Below are 18,932 nucleotides of genomic sequence, written 5' to 3'. Positions count from 1 at the left end.
CCCCGGCACATCACACACTGGGAAGCAGTCTGAGTAGGGCTCTCAGTAGTTATCTACTGACACCTAACAACGTGCCCAAAATGCAGTGGCTTAGAACGTCAGCAAGCAAGTACTATCTTGTACATTTTCTGAGAGTCAGGAATTTGGAAACGGTGATTTTGATGCAGGTCTCGCGTGAGATTCCAGTCACGACATAGGCAGGGCTGCATCATCTGAAGGCTAGACTGGGGCTGGGGAGTCCACTTCCAAGAAGGCTCTCTCACACAGCTCTCAACCTGAGGGCCTCTCTCCAGGCCGCTTGAGTGTCCTCACAACATGGCGGCTGGATATCTCCAGACCAAGCAATCCAAGAGAGGTGGCAAAGTGAAAGCAAGGATGAATTTCGTGTCCTAGGCTTGAAATGATGCTCCATCATTTCCACAGTATCTTGGTGGTGACACCATTCAGCCTTATTCAGTGTGGGAGGGAATTACATGAGAGTGTGAATACCAGAGTGTGGGAACCACTCACCGCCAGCTTGGAGCCTGCTGACCACGGGGGCAGAGGGAAAAATCGGGTAAAATATTAGTTGATGAAGGAACACGTTTAGATCCTCACTCCCATTCACAACAGAAGTACCTACCAAGTGCAGTATGGCAGCATCCTTTAACTTTGTGTCCCCTTGAGCCCTCCAAGCATTAAGCCCCAGTTTAATGCCGTGTCTGTGGTTTGTTCAAGCAGCAAATCTGTGGTTACAGGTCTGAAGGGATTCTTTGGAGAGAAAGGAACAGAAGGTGACATCGGCTTCCCCGGGATAACAGGCATAGCAGGAGCCCAAGGCTCTCCCGGATCTGTAGGGCAAACAGGTAAAATCTCTTGTAGTCACAGTCTTACCTCCAGCACATGCTCTCCCCGCGGCATGGCTTGACGGTGCAGCGGCCAGTGGGCAGAGGACGCCTGAGCCTCCAAATCTCCAGGACACCAGAGCAAAGGCAGCCAGTTTCACCAAGGAGCTGCTGCTACAGTCACCCTTCACACTAGGAAGCTTGCACGTACCTGTTGCCCATTCACCTGGTCTGCCTGAGGACCAAGCACGTGGGAACAACCCACCTGGCTGTGGGGGGCACACAGGAACTGGTGGACAGGTTTGTGTGGCCCGGTGTCCGTCTCTCCAGAAACACAAACTAAGTTCTTGTTGCAGGATCTCTTTCATGAACTTACAACTTAATGACCCAAAGCAAACAGTGAGCTAGTTTTATGCTTTTTGGTTTATTGCTGCTTTTGCTTTGCTTACTTCTGCCCAGGACCCATGCATGGTTCTGACAGGCTCATCCTCACAGGCTTGTTTCGTGGGCACTCTCCAAACTTCTGTTTGGATGATGAGAATGAGAAAACACAAGCTGTTCTCTCTTTGGCAAGGTTGACTTAATCCCACTGAATCCGAATGTGGGGTCCAAAGCCACATGCATTCCTCCTTTCCCAAAAAGCACCCCCGCCCCGCCCCGTCCCGTCTAGGCAAGACCTAGCAGCCAGGTAGGCAGGGCCCTCCCAAGGCCTCCAGGGCTCCGGAGTCTGACTCACGGATATGTTCTCCTCTCCCCCAGGCTTTCCAGGACTGACAGGCCTGCCAGGGCCGCAAGGGGACCCTGGCCGGGTCGGAGTACCCGGTGAAAAAGGAGATTACGGCTGGCCAGGTAGTCCCGGCTTGCCAGGTAAGACCATTCCTCTCTTCACAGACCCCAAGCGCACAATGGTTCAGAAATATTTGCCAGGTCAGGAGAGGCGCTGTTAGCCAGATCAGCGCCTCCCCGCGCTGTTTTCTGTAAGACTGACATAAAAGGCAGGGCTGTGTGTGGTTTACTGTCCACACAAAACACACCTGTAACAGGATGTGCGGTTGTCCAAGCCCATCAGGAAAGAGACACCCGTGCCAGTCTGCAGAGCAGGGCTCCACTCCCTGAAGGGGAAACTGCCCCGGGAGCCTTGGGCCTGCTCCTCGGTCAGCACGCAGGCAGCGTAGCGGAGGGACCAGTGCGACAGACACCGAGTTGTTCCGCCACAGGCTTCCCGGCTTCCCAGGGTCTGGTGGAGCCCTCGGTGGAGTTTAGAGACTTATGTAGCCTGACGTGGACACATCCCTGCTCAGGGACAGGTCCCTGGGTGCCTTGACAGGCTGCCGGTCAGGAACAAGCCCTCAGCTGCTCCGTTGCTCAGAATTAAGGGTGACCTACCCACCTCCACGCTCGCTGTCCACATCACCAGAAGAATTGCTGCGTGTGTCCCATGTCCTACTTTAGAAATGTTTGTCCTTGAGCATCAGAGGAAATGGGACTAATACTGGCCTATTGGTTCCAGGCAACTTTCACAAACCAAATGTACATAATGGCTCAAGCTCCAAGAAGAGAAGCGGAATACACCAGTTCCCAGTTCCCTCTTGGCTCTAATGAGTCTGTATAGATTTTAGGGAATCAATCTTTAAATTAAGTGGTTCACTGAGGTGACACAGAAGTGATTAATTTGCATGTCAGACTATAAGCAGAACTGCTTCCTGTTTTCAGGGATTTTGAATAAGTTGACTGGGTGAACATATGTCTGAATTATCTTAAGGGTTTCTTTCTTTGCTCTCCCATGCATGAAATAACCATGAGTGCAACCCACACAGGTGTCCCAGGGATCCGAGGCATCAGTGGATTACATGGCTTGCCAGGCACCAAAGGCTTCCCAGGATCACCAGGTACCCGTGGCAGTTGCAGTCACTGGGCCACAGGCCATGCCCAGCATGGTGGGGGGAGCTGGGAGGGCCATCCAGGATGCAGGATGTGGTGGGGGGCGTTCAGAGAGCAGGACCGCTCTGTGAGGACTGTGTGATCATGCTTGAGGCCATGTGGGCTTGGTTCCCCGTGGTTCTGCAGACCGCTGAGAGGTGATCACTAAGAATCCATCATCCCCTTAAGTTAGAGCCACAGGTTGAGAACCGCTGCATTAGAGGTTGTGTTAAACGGGCCCATCAGGCTTTGGGAGGGACAGAGAACAAGTGTTTGCTTTTCATCAGCATCTTAATCTTTCATTTCGTTAGTACGGGGAAGGCAGTTGGTGCCCAGCTTGTCCTGTGGCTGTCCTTGTGCTTTGAAACAGATAATGCTGTCTTAGTCAGCTTGACCTGCTACAACCACAGGCTGGGGGTTTAAACACCAGACATTCATTCCTCACAGTTCCGTAGACTGGAAGTCTGAGATCTAGGCATTGGTACTGTCAGGTTCTGGTGAGGGTCTTCTTCCTGGCTTGCAGTTGGCCTCCTTCTTGCTGTCTTCCCACATGGTAGAGAGAGAGAACAAGCTCTCTGGTGTCTCTATAAGAGACTAATAAGAGAACACTAATCCCATCATGGAGACCATCCTCATGACCTCATCTAAATCTAATTACCTACCAAAGGCCTATCTCCAAAAACCATCACATTGAAAATTAGGCCTTCAATATATGAATTTTGGGGAGACAATTCTATTCATAGCAATGGTGTTCCAGTCTCAAATAATGGCACACTGAGGCCACATAGCACACTGAAATCGCCACAACTGCCTTCTGGTTCTCTATTTTTGAGTCTCACTGAAGAGCATTACTGTTCTTTCGCTTGTGAAAATTAACTTTGCGCGGTTGAAGATGCTGAGGTCACTGCTTTTTAACCCTGCCACAGGTGCCGATGTTCATGGAGACCCAGGTTTCCCAGGTCCTGCTGGGGACAGGGGTGAGCCAGGAGAGCCCAACACTCTTCCAGGCCCTACCGGAGCCCCAGGACAAAAAGGGGAGCGAGGAGCTCCAGGTGAGACTAGACACTGCCAACATTGCCATCTGCATAACCAGACCCCTGTATGTTGTTGGGTGGCCGGAGTGGGAGAGATAAGAAGTCATGCCTCTCAGTTTACCCATTGCATGCTGAATGGGGTGAGGAAAAGCTTCTTGGGAATGGGGATGAGACCCAGCCTGAAGGAACAGAGGGAAAATAAGAGACCTCCACTCCACATAGTGCATGCAGTCTTGGACCAAAGACAGCACTCACAAAACATCGCAACATCGTGATCTATATCACACAGCACGTATGAACGTCTGATTCACACAGCATGCTGTTCAGACACTGCACAAAGGCAGCACTCACAAAACATCGCAACATCATGATCTATATCACACAGCATGTAGGAACGTCTGATTCACACAGCATGCTGTTCAGACACTGCATAAAGACAGCACTCACAAAACATCGCAACATTGTGATCTATATCACACAGCACGTATGAACGTCTGGTTCACACAGCATGCTGTTCAGACACTGCACAAAGACAGCACTCACAAAACATCGCAACATCGTGCTCTATATCACACAGCACGTATGAACGTCTGGTTCACACAGCATGCTGTTCAGACACTGCACAAAAGGCAGCGCTCACAAAACATTAAAACATCGTGCTCTATATCACACAGCACGTAGGAACGTCTGATTCACACAGCATGCTGTTCAGACACTGCACAAAAGGCAGCGCTCACAAAACATTGCAACATCGTGCTCTATATCACACAGCACGTAGGAACGTCTGGTTCACACAGCATGCTGTTCAGACACTGCACAAAAGGCAGCGCTCACAAAACATTAAAACATCGTGCTCTATATCACACAGCACGTAGGAACGTCTGGTTCACACAGCATGCTGTTCAGACACTGCACAAAGGCAGCACTCACAAAACATCGCAACATCATGATCTATATCACACAGCACGTAGGAACGTCTGGTTCACACAGCATGCTGTTCAGACACTGCATAAAGACAGCGCTCACAAAACATCGCAACATCGTGCTCTATATCACACAGCACGTAGGAACGTCTGGTTCACACAGCATGCTGTTCAGACACTGCAGCCGACATGAGACAGAACATAGTTTCCACAAGAGCAGAAAGCAGCTCTCTTTCATTCCTCTGGGTATATGTTGCTTATGCCCAGCACAGAGTAAGTGCTCAATCTCTGTCAGGGTTAATACTGTGAAGCATAGGGTAAGTCTCTGACCTCAACTGAAAAAGCTATGCGTGCTCCAGGATAGCCCTAAGGTACCTGAAACAGTCCTATTACACACTTGCCCTAAGGTACCTGAAACAGTCCTATTACACACTCGCCTGTGCAGCCTTCGTTTCTCAGAACTCTTGGACGTACTGTGTTGCTCCCTGCACTTCGTCAAGGGGACCTAGAACGTGTCTCAGGGTCCCAAACAACCCTGAAGCATAGTGTCTCTTCTCTAAAGCTGTTGTCCCCTGACAAAGCCCTCATCCTACATGAAAGCCACAATAGCCCAGGGACCTGGTGGCTTGTGAGTGGTCGTGGGGGCCAGAGCAGACCCCTCCTTCTGCCCTCGGGGTGACTTTCCGTAGTGACATTCACAGGCAGCCGGTCAGGACTTGCACTCTTCTCTAAAAATAGAGAAATAAAGTTAATCTGTCGTCCTTTCCATGAGTATAAAAGCTTGAATTTGCAGCTTCAGTTATTTCTGCAGCTGATGTTCAGGTTTCGGATCATGAATTGCCTATGAGTTTTGCCAAACGGCCTTTCAGCGAACTTCTATTAGGCAGAGGATTTTATTTCAACACTTCGGAAGATTCATGGGGGCCCCCTAGAAAACAGTTATATTGACCCTGATTGTAGCAGACTAACTCCTGCTTGTCCCATGTCCTCAATAACAGAGGCCCGCTCAATGTAGTTAATTAAGTTCATTATGTTTTCATGGGAATCTGGACAATCTGAATCTCCTAACTCAAGATTTTTGCCATTAGTCACCGCTGCTCACCATCTGTTTTGGTTATTTCGTGACAATAGTTAGAAGCAGCGCACTTGGTGTCACTTTATACCAAACTATAGATGGCGGCTGCTTAGTCCCCTCGGTCTAGTAAACGCGCTTGCTTAGTGCCTGTAACCAATGAGACCAAGCCGATACCTTGCTAAGAGCTCCTCCTGGCACGTGCTTCTTCACACCACTCGGAAGTGGCCTGAGCAGGATCCTGTCCCGCCAGACACCAGAACCTTCTCAGTGTGAGAGTCTCATCATGTTGCTGCTGCATACCAACTAGTCATGAAGCCACATGGGGGACACAGGAGACTACTGTCACAGATTTTCACTGTCATCCCAACTCACTCTTCCCTCTACAGTAGAGAAGTTGGTCCCTGGATACTGTGACAGTCTGATTATTTGCAGTGTTCTAGTATTAATATCTGAGTCCCCAGACGCTAAGGGAAAACAAATACTAGAATGGTGGTTGGGGAGAGAAACTAGTCTCCTCCCCTGCTGGCCATGTATCTTGTCACGCCGGCAGCACCCTCACCTGCCTGGCACAGACGGGCACCCATAGATGTCATGTTGGCTAAACCATAGGGAGGAATAGATTTCCTTTTGTGAGGCTTGCCCTCTAAGGTTTGTCCTCAATTCGTGCCAGGAGGCTCCAGCCTTTGACTCAACTACAGTCGGTTCTTGTTACTTGCAGCAGTCAGTCTATAAAATTGCTGCAAACATTGAAATAAGGAATACTGAACCATTGCATCTCGTGGAAATGCGGGGGTTGGTTCCTGTGAGTCCCAAGTCTCATATTCATCAACTGATCAATAGGATATCTTATTTCACATATGTTTCTGTTTAATAACACTTTATTCAATATAAATTGTTGATTGATTGCCTATTCAGGCAGTGACACAGTGGATGGAGAGTCGACCTGAGACGCTGAGGTCCCAGGTTTGAAACCCCAAGGTCACTGGCTTGGGTGTGGGCTCATCCAGCTTGAGCACAGGGTCTTAGGCTTGAGCAGGATCATAGACATGTCCCCATGGTCGCTGGCTTAAGCCCAAAGATTTCTGGGTTGAAGCCCTAAAGGTCATTGTCTTGAAGCCCAAGGTCGCTGGCTTGAGCAAGGGGTTTCTGGTTCAGCCGTAGCCACCCATTCAAGGCACGTATGAGAAAGCAATCAATGAACAGTTTAAGTGCCACTGCTATTAGTTGATGCTTCTCATCTCCCTTCCTATCTGTCTCTGTCTCTGCCTCTGTGTGTATATGTGTGTGTCTCCCTCTCGCTAAAAAAAAAAAAAAAGTTGATTAAGATTGACTACATGGCCATCAGCACTACAGCTCATGCCTGAAGAAGCTCACCCAGCACTCATGGTGTCTACATGAGGCCTTCCTGAGCTCAGGGCCAGCAGCACTTCAGCACTATGCCTGGGGGCCGGTTTAAACGGTGCACTTCCAATAGGAAGCCAAAAATGCAAAAACATGGTACCTTGTTGACACTCTGAGTTGAACTAGGGACCTCTGCCGGGACTCGGCATTCTGCCTCTCCTGCTTGTCCAGGAGCGTCGCGCGTATTGATTCGGAGTCACCAGTAAACCTTAGTGCCACATGGCAATACAGAATCTGTGAGCAATGAGAATGGACTCTGTCCATAGCTGGGACCCCAGACACTGAGGAACAGCCACAGGGAGGACTGAAAGGATCAGTGTGGTCCAGCAGCCTTATCTTGCCAATACCGGAAACTTGTGTCCCGTTACTAGTGCTAGTGGAGCCAATGGACCTAACCTCTCAGGTGATGCCGTCAGGGCGGGCCCGAGGTTAGTCACATTGGCGGGGCGCAGTGAGCAGTCTCTGAGCAAGTCACCCCCCCCCCCGTGAGAATGATGCCCCAGCAGAGGTGGGTCCGAGGGACCCTCTCAACAGCAGGTGGGGCTGGTGGAAGTAAGGGCCACAAGGCCGCTGTTTCCCTGTACCCACCCCAAGAGCTGCGTTTGACATTCGGTGGTATTGCGACACCGTCCAGCACTGCCTCTTCTTGGTGGCTGTGCTCCTGGACAGGTCATTGCATGGAGGGGAAACAGTAGATTAAAAAGTCAGATGCTGATACTAAAACAACTTCTGCTTCCCTTCCAGGGGAACGAGGCCCAATGGGGAGTCCAGGACTTCAGGGGTTTCCAGGCATCACACCCCCTTCCAACATCTCCGGGTCACCTGGTGACAAAGGCGCAGCTGGGCTATTTGGCCTGAAAGGTGAGCAGGGCTCCCACTCCTGTATGTTGGAATCTCTCAGAGCATACCCAAAAGGACAAATAGTGTGTGCTTCCGCTCATGGGAGGGTCCTAGGAGAGTCCGATCCATAAAGACAGATGGAAAATGGGGGATGTCAGGACTAGGGGAGGGGGATGGGGAGTTTGTTTAATGGGGACAGGGTTTCAGTTTGGGAAAATGAAAGAGTTCTGATGTGGAGGGTGGTGATGATTGCATGACAGTATGAATGTATTTAATGTCATGGAACTGTGCACTTAAAATGGTTAAAATGAGAAATTGATGTTGTTTATATTTCACCACAATAAAAAAAAAAAGTCGCCCACGGTTACAAACTTACCAAAGACTGTCCCCTAAACAGATGACTTATTGTCTGCCTTCTGGGCACCTCCCCTGTGAGTCCCGCTCCCCCCGGCCATGACTGTGTCTTCCTCCGGGTTAAACAGTTCTTTCTTGTGACTAATGTCAATAGGTTACTCAGGCCCCCCAGGGCCACCTGGGCCTGCTGCTCTCCCTGGAAGCAAAGGAGATGATGGGTACCCAGGAGCTCCAGGAAACCCAGGGACCAAAGGATGGGGTGGCGACCCTGGGCCCCAGGGCCGGCCTGGTGTCTTTGGTCTCCCAGGAGAGAAAGGTAACCGTGCCCACACCAAGGGGTCCTCTCCTCGGGAAGGCTGGCGGCCATGGTCAGAGATGACGGGAGCCCCCGCCCAGGCATGTGTTCTCAATGTCCTGCTTGTCTCCAAGGGCCCAGAGGTGATCCAGGATTCATGGGAGGCACAGGAGTCCCCGGAAGCACGGGCGACCAAGGCCCCAAGGGACCCAAGGGAGACCGAGGATTCCCAGGTAAGTGGCCATCTGTCCGCTCACAGAGCTGCTTGGATTGGCTGCCACCAAAAGTGGACTTTAGAACTATTCCTGCCCCTCCCCAGGCGTGGGGATGCCTCTAAAGTCAGTCTTTGTCGTGTGGCCCAAACCCTAGAGTGTGGAGAGGAACGCCAGATGGTCTGCAGGCGCTCCGCTGGGTGCGTGAACGTAAATCTGGGAAAGGCAGGCACGGGCGGCCTGTCAGATAAGCTAGTATTACCCATCTTCATTTCTAGAAAGTAAGATCATTGTAGGAAGCTCCAAGATTGGTTTCAACAAGTTAAAAAAGGGGAGGGGATAGACATCAGAGCAAGAAAGTGAGTGGTCCCGCTGTGCCAACCAGCCTTCCTTCTCCCTTCCAGGTGCCCCCGGTTCTTTGGGGTCCCCAGGGATTGCAGGGATCCCCCAGAAGATTGCTGTCCAGCCGGGACAAATGGGTCCACAGGGAAGGAGAGGCCTCCCAGGGCCACAGGGAGAGATGGGACCCCAGGGTCTCCCAGGAGAACCAGGTAGGAGCCCTGCTGTAGGGTCACGAGGGAACAAACGGCTCCTTTTCTTATCTGCTTTTTCACTTTTGTTTTATTTATTGCTGAAAAGCATTTGTTAAGCACCAGTGTCACTCTTTCCGTGGCGCTCACACCTGTCTCGGTGACTATGCAGGTTTCCGAGGGGCTCCAGGGAAGGCAGGGCCCCAGGGACGAGGCGGTATTTCTGCCATTCCCGGATTCCGAGGAGACCAGGGGCCGATGGGGCACCAGGGGCCGATTGGCCAAGAAGGTGAGTGATGGACAATGAAAGGGCTCAGGGGCGGGGAGGGGGCTCTTCCAGGCCCCACTGTGGTCTGACAGATGGACGATGGTATGCAAGGAAGAAATAAACGAGGACTGAGATGAAGAGATAGAAGGCTGCACCCTTTCTGCTCCGAAACCCCAGCTCAGCTCCTAGGACCCTCGCTGTAGCCTTGGTCCGGATGCACTCCATAACACCTGCATTTAGCAGAGCACCTGAGCCTAGCGGAACACCTGGCACAGGGTCTCCAGGACAGACAGGCTTCCTTCCTTCCTCTGAGAAATGTGCAGGTATCTCAAAAAAAGCACTTGACACACCTGAGAGGCCATCTACTCCCTTCCAGATAAGAGTCACCCACGCCCAGATTGTGTACCGTGGGGGGCGCGCATCTGGAGACACACAGGCACAGATAGGAGGCATCCAGGCCAGGACAGCAAGACAGCGCAAGATGTCCTGAGAGAAAGCAGTGAGATGTGCCAGTGCCCTTGCAGGGGAGGGGAAGTAGGAATGCACGTTCAACCAGGATCTCTGATTTCAAACACTGAAGGGCTGTCCTGCTGGAGGCAGAGCATACGTCCCCTGGTGGCCCAAGGGTGCCTTGTGCTGCCGCTCCCTGAGCACCCGGGAAAGGGGGTCTGCAGCTTGGGGACAGGAGGCTCGTTCGTTGGGGGTGGGGTGGCTGGACTTAGATACATCTGGGGGAGAGGTGGATTAAGGTCAGTTGAGGCCCCGGGCTTAGAAGAAAATATTGGGCCCCTCACATTAGAAAAAAGTGTCAAGTTGGGGTTTTGTGGGGCCCTTCAGAAGTCAGGGCCCAGGGCACACACCTGCTGTGCCCACCGTTAAATCCGCCTCTGATCTAGGGGCCCTTCCAGGGGTTCTAGTTCTTGCTCAGCACCTGCACTCACTGAAGGGAAAGCCCATGAGTTTGACTGAGTGCGCCTTTGTTCAGCACCCCCACTGTTATCACCCCGTGCTTACTGAGCATGCTCACTGTCATCACCCCGTGCTTACTGAGGATGGGCTGTAAGCCTCCCCAGAAGGTTCTTGGTCTAGGACGGCAGAGCCACTGGCACCCCAACATTGGGAGAAGGCCAAGTGAGAGCTGTCAGTGTCACCATGTGATGTCCGCATGGGCAGCGGGCTGAGGTCTACAGGGCAGCTGAAAGGCAGCTGCTTTCTTTTGAACCCTAGGGGAGCCAGGCCGCCCCGGGACCCCTGGCCTGGCCGGCATGCCCGGGCGCAGTGTCAGCATCGGCTACCTCCTGGTGAAGCACAGCCAGACAGACAAGGAGCCCATGTGCCCCGTGGGCATGAACAAGCTCTGGAGTGGATACAGCCTGCTGTACTTTGAAGGCCAGGAGAAAGCTCACAACCAGGACCTGGGTAGGTACCACCCGCCGGGTCCCAGAGGCCTGCTCAGGTGCAGGTGGTCAAGATTGCGTGGCCACAGTGAGGTTCCTGGATCCTCTACGGCACATGAGCTTCACCTGATTGAAGGCACGGGGCCCACCCACACCCCTGGGGTTTCAGGAGAGATTAAAATGGCCTTCGATCCCTTCAGGTCAGGACCACCGACACCTGCCTTTAACTTGGCAGCACCGTGCACGGGCGCCCGTGAGGCCCAGCCCTGTGCTGGCTCCTCTCTGCCTGGAGGCCACACGCTGCTCCACCTCCTCTTGCTGTTCGCCCCACGTTCTGTAAATAGCCAGGCTTGGGCCATGAGGACCTGGGGGTCACATAGAACCCCCAGGAAAATGGCTATGTGGCTAGGTGTGCTCGGATTTATTCAAGTAAGCCTGGTTACCAAGAAGAATTAAAATGACTTAAAAGCACACAGAAAATGGAGCAAGCACACATTCACATTAAAAGCTGGGACTTGGGGGGGGGGTGCCTTAGACTGTGGTGTCTGTGGTGGGAAACCCACGCTGAACCCTGATGATTTGTACACGTTTCTGGCTCTATGTCTACTTCCATGACAAGGTTTTTAAAAAGTAGGGCAGAGCAAGTCAAGATGAGGGCCGAAAGAGCAGGGCCAGGGCCACGGCCACGGTGCTGACAGGTGTGCTGAGCGTGGAGCCCGCAGTTGGCTCTGAGCATGGGAGCAGTCAGTCAGTGGGAGAGGGAGTCCAGCTCAACTGAGTGATTCGCTCTGGCCAGAAGAAAAGGTTCATCTTTTACACAGAAGCAGTAGTTACTGTATTTGCAGGTGGAAGTAAGGGGCCAGAGGTACTCCTGGGAGGGCGCCGGGAGGTGTGAGGAGCTAGGCCCTCATCTTGGATGCCATCAGGGTTTCCTAGGGCTGGTGCTTTGGACCCGCCAATATGGGCCTCACCCAGGGTGCCGTTCGTAAGGACGCTGCTCCCTGCTGACTTAGCTTAGTCCAGAGGTGTGTGTGAGGACTCCTGGAAGGGCAGAGCTAAAACGCCAGGGTAGTCTTTCTCAAAAAATATGGGAATTGGCTTGGTCCCCCAGCGCGCAGCTGAGCCCCTCCCAGTGGTCACGGGGGCAGGTTCCTGACCGGGGCCTTCCCAGGCCTGGCCACGCCGGGAGGGAGCCTCTTCCCTGCCGCACTCAGCTGTGCCCGCCCTCCGCAGGCCTGGCGGGCTCCTGCCTGGCTCGGTTCAGCACCATGCCTTTCCTGTACTGCAACCCTGGGGACATCTGCTACTATGCCAGCCGGAACGACAAGTCCTACTGGCTCTCCACCACCGCCCCACTGCCTATGATGCCTGTGGCTGAGGATGAAATCAAGCCCTACATCAGCCGCTGCTCTGTGTGCGAGGCGCCAGCTGTCGCCATAGCAGTCCACAGTCAAGACGTCTCCATCCCCCACTGCCCAGCCGGATGGCGCAGTTTGTGGATCGGATATTCCTTCCTCATGGTATGTGGCACTTGCCAGCGCTCTCTCAGAACGTGGAACCAGGTAGAAATCTGGTTCAGTTCCCCAACCACAGCCTGGCTGGCGAAGCAGCAAGAGCAGCTGTGGGAGTAATTGATGGCACTCGTTCTGGTGGTGCACTGCCCAGGGGCACCTGGCCTGGGGTCGCGCCCACCTAGAGGGGACCCTTTAATTTGCCACCATGCCTTTGTAATTAGGGTAAATTTGACTTGTTTTCTATCTATCTTCCTAGGCAGAACGCTAAAGGTAAATCTCTTCTGGTTTATCTCAAGCCTAAATGTAGAGAAGTTTATCTAGAATCCTAAGATCTCGTGTAGAATCTATCTAGAACCTAGAATGCCTTCAAGAAACATCCATTAACTGATTGGTTTAAAAACAGATGTATGTATACTGATGAGGGAAATCCTGGGATACTAGTGTCAGATCGCCTTTGGGTATAAAATCAAGAATTCCTAGTTTCAGCCAGCTCCTGGTTAGCTTAACATTAAGGGAAGTGACTACCCCATGACGGCATCTCTGACAACTTTCCTGCTAACTGCACCACTGTAGAGAAAGGAAACTCCAGTGGGGGTAGTGGATCTTGTTTCATTTATATAAATGTCATAACTCTAGCTACAGTGACTACGTTTCCAAGCTGTTAAATATTTTATAAACTCCATTAATAACATAATACATAAATTGATGCGCAGAAACTCAGAACCCTTACTTGGCCAGCTGGGCCCGGCTCTGAGGCTCCCAGCCTGGGGCTTGCTCCTGGCCCCATCCAGCAGCCCCAGGGTACTCTGTTAGAGAGCCCTTCCCGGGGCCACGTGGGCAGCTCCCAGGCCTGGGGCTGCCTCCTGGCCCCATCCGGCAGCCCCAGGGTACTCTGTTAGAGAGCCCTTCCCGGGGCCACGTGGGCAGCTCCCAGGCCTGGCCTCAGTGCTCTCGACCGGAGGGGGCCTGAGGTGCCTCGTGAAGCTATGCCTGCTTCTCCCAGCCTATTTATAATAAACAAGAACACAGTAGCTCTGGGTTGGAAAGGCTTCTGCATCTTGTGAGCAGAAAACTTTTCAAAGGGTTTTGTGTCTTTCTGGCCCCTGCCCAAATATATCACAGGATGGCCTCTTTTGTTTCCAGCAAACTGAAGCTGAGATAGTCTTATTCTAAATTAACAGGTCCTGACGGGTTGTCAGGCAGTCACCTCACAAAGCTTGATCGACCAAGCCAAATAACACTTTTTTTGTATAGATTAGCTTTGATACCCAGGGGCCTACCATGAACCTTCACAGGCGCTAAACATGTTTGTGAAACAAAAAAAAGAGAACTTGAAAGTGGCAAAGAAAATTCTCTGTGACACTTATCCTGGTCTCCCGGCCGGCAGCTGGGATGTCATCCAAAGTGTCTGATTGTTCATTAACAACTGTCTGAAAAATATTAATTACATGAGTAGTACATATTCGTTGTTGGAAGGTCAGCAAGTAGAGATTTTCCAAAAAGAAAGCTAATGAAAACCACTCGTGCATACTGCCTTCCTCTTCATAAAGGTTAGCAGAGGAGGGGCAGGGAGGGGTCATTTTTTTGAGGGGGAGTGCTTATTTTTAACTTAACCTCAGATGCTGACCCACATCTGAATTTTATTTTTCCTTTAGTCAAGTTAACATCTTGGCATCCCTTCTTCCAGGCAAATGCTTCCTCCTTTGAGTGGATGACAGGGAAGGTGATTTTTTTTGCCCCCAATGTAGTCAACTGTATCTGCTGATTATAACCTGCTTTTGCTTTTGTTCTAGTTGTCACTTAATAACAAACCAAGACTGTCCATTTATGCCCAGGAACCCTCCCCTGCAGCATGCCTGGTACCCAGCTCTGCCTTCTGCGTGCCACCCCCGTGTATTCAGACAAGCCTAGCAGTGGAGCCTATGCTGCAGGCAGTCCGCGTGGGCATTTAGGGGGAAAGTGCATCAGTTACAGCCCGTGCCAGGCTGTCCTCAGCAAGTGTGCTCACACCCTGCCCCTCTCTCCTCCGCAGCACACAGCCGCAGGGGATGAAGGTGGTGGCCAGTCACTGGTGTCACCAGGTAGCTGTCTGGAGGACTTCCGTGCCACACCTTTCATCGAGTGCAACGGAGGCCGTGGGACCTGCCACTACTTCGCCAACAAGTACAGCTTCTGGCTCACCACCATCCCCGAGCAGAGCTTCCAGGGCTCGCCCTCCAGCGACACGCTCAAGGCGGGGCTCATCCGGACACACATCAGCCGCTGCCAGGTGTGCATGAAGAACCTGTGAGGCGCCGGGTCCGCAGGGGCCGCCCCCGGACACACTTCTCTGCAGGGTGACATGAAGCTCGGGCGGCCACTTTGGTGCTTATTCTTAATTTATTACCTCAGGTGCTGACCCAAAAATTAATTTCACTTTTTTTTCTTTAAAAACCCACAAAAAGGCTACCAAAGGAATTCAGCACGAGCATTTATACCCAATAGCCACTTGTCCTCCCTCCATAGGCGCTAACCACTGTCCTATCAGACCGTACTGGACTATTCTGCGCTCTGTGTAGCTAACTTCTTAGTATGTACATGTATAGTCACAGCACTTTCAAACCTGCCGACAACCCACTTATTTAACTCACTTCATAGGGGTGGTATAGACAAATGAAGCCATACATGTAGCCCAAGGACTCCTGAACTCGTCCCCACTGTCCCCACATGAGGGTCTCCTGGGAATGGGCCCGTCCCTGCCCTCTACGCCAATAGATGACAGCATGACCGTCTCCCAAATACTGCTGATGTGAATTATCCTAACCCCCTCAAGGCCAAAACGACCCTGATAGTCACACACCAGCTATCATTCTTTCACCATATCCTTAGATCACTGGGCTTGGCAAAACTCACATGAAACACACACCTTCTTTGTCAGCCAGGCTGCTTGACAGCAAACTCCGCACAGTCAGAAGTGGTGTTCCCGCACCCCGGGCCATCCTGGAGACGTTCCCTCCATTTTTTTTTTTTTTTTTTGTGGTAAATTATAATATCATGACTACTGTGTGCTCTAAAATGACTGTAAAATAAAAGTTGGTTTTGAACATTTTTATACCCCCAGTTGTTGACTGCCTGAATTTTCTCAAGTCTACAGAGCAGTGATCCTCAAGGCCCTGCATCTGGGCCCCGGGGCTTTTCTCTGGAGTTTGGTAGACTTGAACCCAAGTCTGTGGTATTGTCATTCCGGTCTCAGGGAACTGTCTGTGGGTTTATATCGCATTCGTGTTTACCCTAACCAGCACAGATGGCAATTAGGGGACAGGTACTTCACAGATGGACTTCCCAAGTCATTCAGTTCATCCCGACATACCGTCCCAAGTCAAATCTCAGCATTTCAAAAAAATAGTCTCTAAGACACATTTTTGGCTTTGATTTTTTTCTGGGACCTGACTGGCCCTTGGGAACCCAACTCACAGAATTATTTTTTACTCTTTAAAACCCAATCTTGCCTGACCTGTGGTGGCGCAGTGGATAAAGCGTCGACCTGGAAATGCTGAGGTCACCGGTTCAAAACCCTGGGCTTGCCTGGTCAAGGCACATATGGGAGTTGATGCTTCCAGCTCCTCCCCCCTTCTCTCTCTCTTTGTCTCTCTCCTCTCTCTCCCTCTCTGTCTCTCTCTCCTCTCTAAAAATGAATAAATAAATTAATTAATTTAAAAACAAAAAAAAACCAATCTTGCCTGACCAGGTGGTGGCGCAGTGGATAGAGCATCAGACTGGGATGCCAAGGACCCAGGTTCAAGACCCCAAGGTTGCCAGCTCAAGTGCGGGCTCATCTGGTTTGAGCAAAGCTCACCAGCTTGGACCCAAGGTCGCTGGCTCGAGCAAGGGGTTACTCGGTCTGCTGAAGGCCCACGGTCAAGGCACATATGAGAAAGCAATCAATGAACAACTAAGGTGTTGCAACGAAAAACTAATGATTGATGCTTCTCATCTCTCTCCATTCCCGTCTGTCCCTGTCTATCCCTCTCTCTCTCACTCTGGCTCTGTAAAAAAAAACAACAAAAAAACCCAATCCTGTCTTAAACTTTTTCTAAGAATAATTTCCACCTAACAAAATAAGTATTCCACCTGATAATATTATTTGAAATAAATCAGCAGCTGTCTGCTTGCATTCCCTCAGAAGCTACCAAGACAAGGAGTGTGCACAGGAGGGTTATTTGGGGACATGATTGCAGGGAATGGAGTGGGACCTGGACAGAGTGAATGTAGGAAGGAGGGCACCTTACTAAGGGAGCTACTGCCCTTGGCAGGTTAGGGCTTTATCCCACTTGGGACCCACTAAGGAAGACCAACCGAGAAGCCTCGGATTGTCCTGCCCACGCACAGGAAAGGGACATTTTCGATCTCCAGGTCTTGCCCCCAGTGGTCAAGGGTTGCCTAAGACTCAATACTTACATGGCTGAGTGGGCTGCTATGGCATCCCAGGTGGAGGTGGAGAACCAGATGAAGCTGATGCAAGGTGGCTATACCTGTGCACAGCTGGTTTCCATAGCAACAGCTGTAGCAACAAACAGTTTAAGAGGCTGAGGCTAGGACTTCAAAGATGCCCAGCACAGCACCTCTTTGCAAAGCTTACAGAGGCAGCTATTTATTCTAGATTCCAATGTCCACAATTAAGGGAGCAGACACAAAGTTTGTCACATCCTGAAGACTGTGTCTGCTCAACTTGGTTTAGACCTGAGCTTCTGTATGGTTCACCCTCCAAGTTAGGTGCCAAGCCACAAAGGACAGGGCACAGGGGGCCAGCATCCTCATCAGCAAGACACAGACCAGAGTATCTCCAAACAGCCTCCCCACCTGCAGAATGCAGACTGACTGGCTCACAGAGCCCTGCCTCCCTTCCACGGCCAAGTTCAAGAACAAAGTGCAGCTGTGGAGACAGGCTCAGGAGCTGTGGGTCGCGCAGTGGCATAAACTGGCTGTAAAACTAGAGCCATTTCATCACATGTACTGTTTCATCATATGGGGTCAGGGTCCAGCTTCTCTGCCACACAAGGGAGTGAAGGGGTGAGTGAGGCCACCAGAGGGCCAGGCCAAGGAGGTCTGTGGGTAGTGCCTTGGAGACACACTGTGCATCCTGGAGGTGACAGCGGCCCTCCCCAGGCCGGCCAGCCTCTGGATGGGGTGGGGGAGGGGGGCACAGGCAGGACCTGCCCTGCCCACCTCACGGAGGAGCTAGTCTGACTAGCTCCCAGGAGATGGCTTCTCAGCCTACGTGACTTTTCCAGTGGAAACAACTGGATGAAGGGACAAAGTGAAGGTTGGCTCCTCTTGTCTTGGGCAGTGGGTGTCTGTTGGTTACAGGCCTGAACAACCAAACCAACCTTGGCAAAACAGAACGAACAGCCTGACCTGTGGTGGCGCAGTGGACAAAGGATCAACCTGGAATGCTGAGGTCATGGGTTCGAAACCCCGGGCTTCCCAGGTCAAGGCACATATGAGGAAGAAGTACGAGAGGATGCTTCCTGCTCCCCCGCCCCCACCTTTCTCTCTCTCTCTCTCTCTCTCTGCTTTCTAAAATCAATAAATAAAGTCTTTAAAAACAAAGTAAAAACAGAACAAACACAGCAGCAAACAGGATGAGGCCTCTGAGGCCGAGTCAGGTGTGCGGGCTGCCCTCCTCTGGAAGGTGAGGGCGAGACCGAGATGTGCGACCCTTTCCGGTCACCAGCCAGCTCTGGCCTTAGACACACCCTTCCTTGCTCTGAGCTTCAGTCCTCACACCCTCAAACCAGGTGCCCCCCACATCCTCCCTGCTGGAGGAGGGGCTAGTCAATTCAAGGCCAATCCGGGGGCTGGGGGGACAGGAAGCAACACAGACTATCAGACTCAGCAGCCGCTTGCTCAGAAGGTCCTGTGAAGGGACATCCTCAGCCCCACAGCTTTCAAAACAGACGCACACGGCGACCAGGGCCAGCAGCACACGTGTGTTCCAGGGTCTAAGCTGCAGGCCCAGGAGCTCCACCCAGTTCTGACAGGGCAAGTCCAAAGGTCCAGCTTTGAGAAGTGGGAGAACCAGAGACCACTCCAGACCACAGAGAACGTGCTGGGGGGAACAGGATGGAGTAACATAATGAGGGCAGGTAGGAGGGCCAAACTACCTAAAGTACAATCTGGGCCTCCCCGCCATGCCTAGAGCAGACTTTGCCTCCAAAACAGTCCAAGCACCTGGAGGCACCACACACTGGCTCTCAGACACAGTGTCCTAGGTCCCAAGGCTTTGCCTTCCTCAAAGTAATTAACAGTTGACCCTTGAACAACACTGGTTTGAACTGTGCAGGTTAACTTATACACAGGTTGTTT

The 18,932-nt window shown here is 51.8% G+C and overlaps 1 protein-coding gene across 2 annotated transcripts in view; it reads left to right on the top strand.

The window, feature by feature from the left end:
- Positions 1-15,706, top strand: part of COL4A2 (collagen type IV alpha 2 chain) — a 199,705-nt gene extending 183,999 nt beyond the window's left edge. Inside the window, exons 37-48 of one of the 2 annotated variants that reach the window (XM_066234747.1) lie at positions 738-845; positions 1,584-1,691; positions 2,642-2,713; positions 3,671-3,796; positions 7,922-8,038; positions 8,526-8,687; positions 8,801-8,899; positions 9,283-9,429; positions 9,581-9,697; positions 10,904-11,095; positions 12,307-12,593; positions 14,620-15,706. In XM_066234747.1, the coding sequence (XP_066090844.1) occupies positions 738-845; positions 1,584-1,691; positions 2,642-2,713; positions 3,671-3,796; positions 7,922-8,038; positions 8,526-8,687; positions 8,801-8,899; positions 9,283-9,429; positions 9,581-9,697; positions 10,904-11,095; positions 12,307-12,593; positions 14,620-14,877 (1,793 nt within the window). In that variant the 3' untranslated portion in view covers positions 14,878-15,706. The remainder of the gene's footprint in view (positions 1-737; positions 846-1,583; positions 1,692-2,641; positions 2,714-3,670; positions 3,797-7,921; positions 8,039-8,525; positions 8,688-8,800; positions 8,900-9,282; positions 9,430-9,580; positions 9,698-10,903; positions 11,096-12,306; positions 12,594-14,619) is intronic. The other variant, XM_066234746.1, reaches the window with a different exon arrangement.
- The last annotated feature ends 3,226 nt before the right edge of the window (positions 15,707-18,932 follow it).

The sequence above is a fragment of the Saccopteryx bilineata genome, chromosome 6 (genome assembly GCF_036850765.1).
Source record: "Saccopteryx bilineata isolate mSacBil1 chromosome 6, mSacBil1_pri_phased_curated, whole genome shotgun sequence".
Lineage (NCBI taxonomy): Eukaryota > Metazoa > Chordata > Mammalia > Chiroptera > Emballonuridae > Saccopteryx > Saccopteryx bilineata.
Note: the sequence above shows the minus strand (reverse complement) of the source record. Positions and strands in the feature narration are given on the sequence as shown.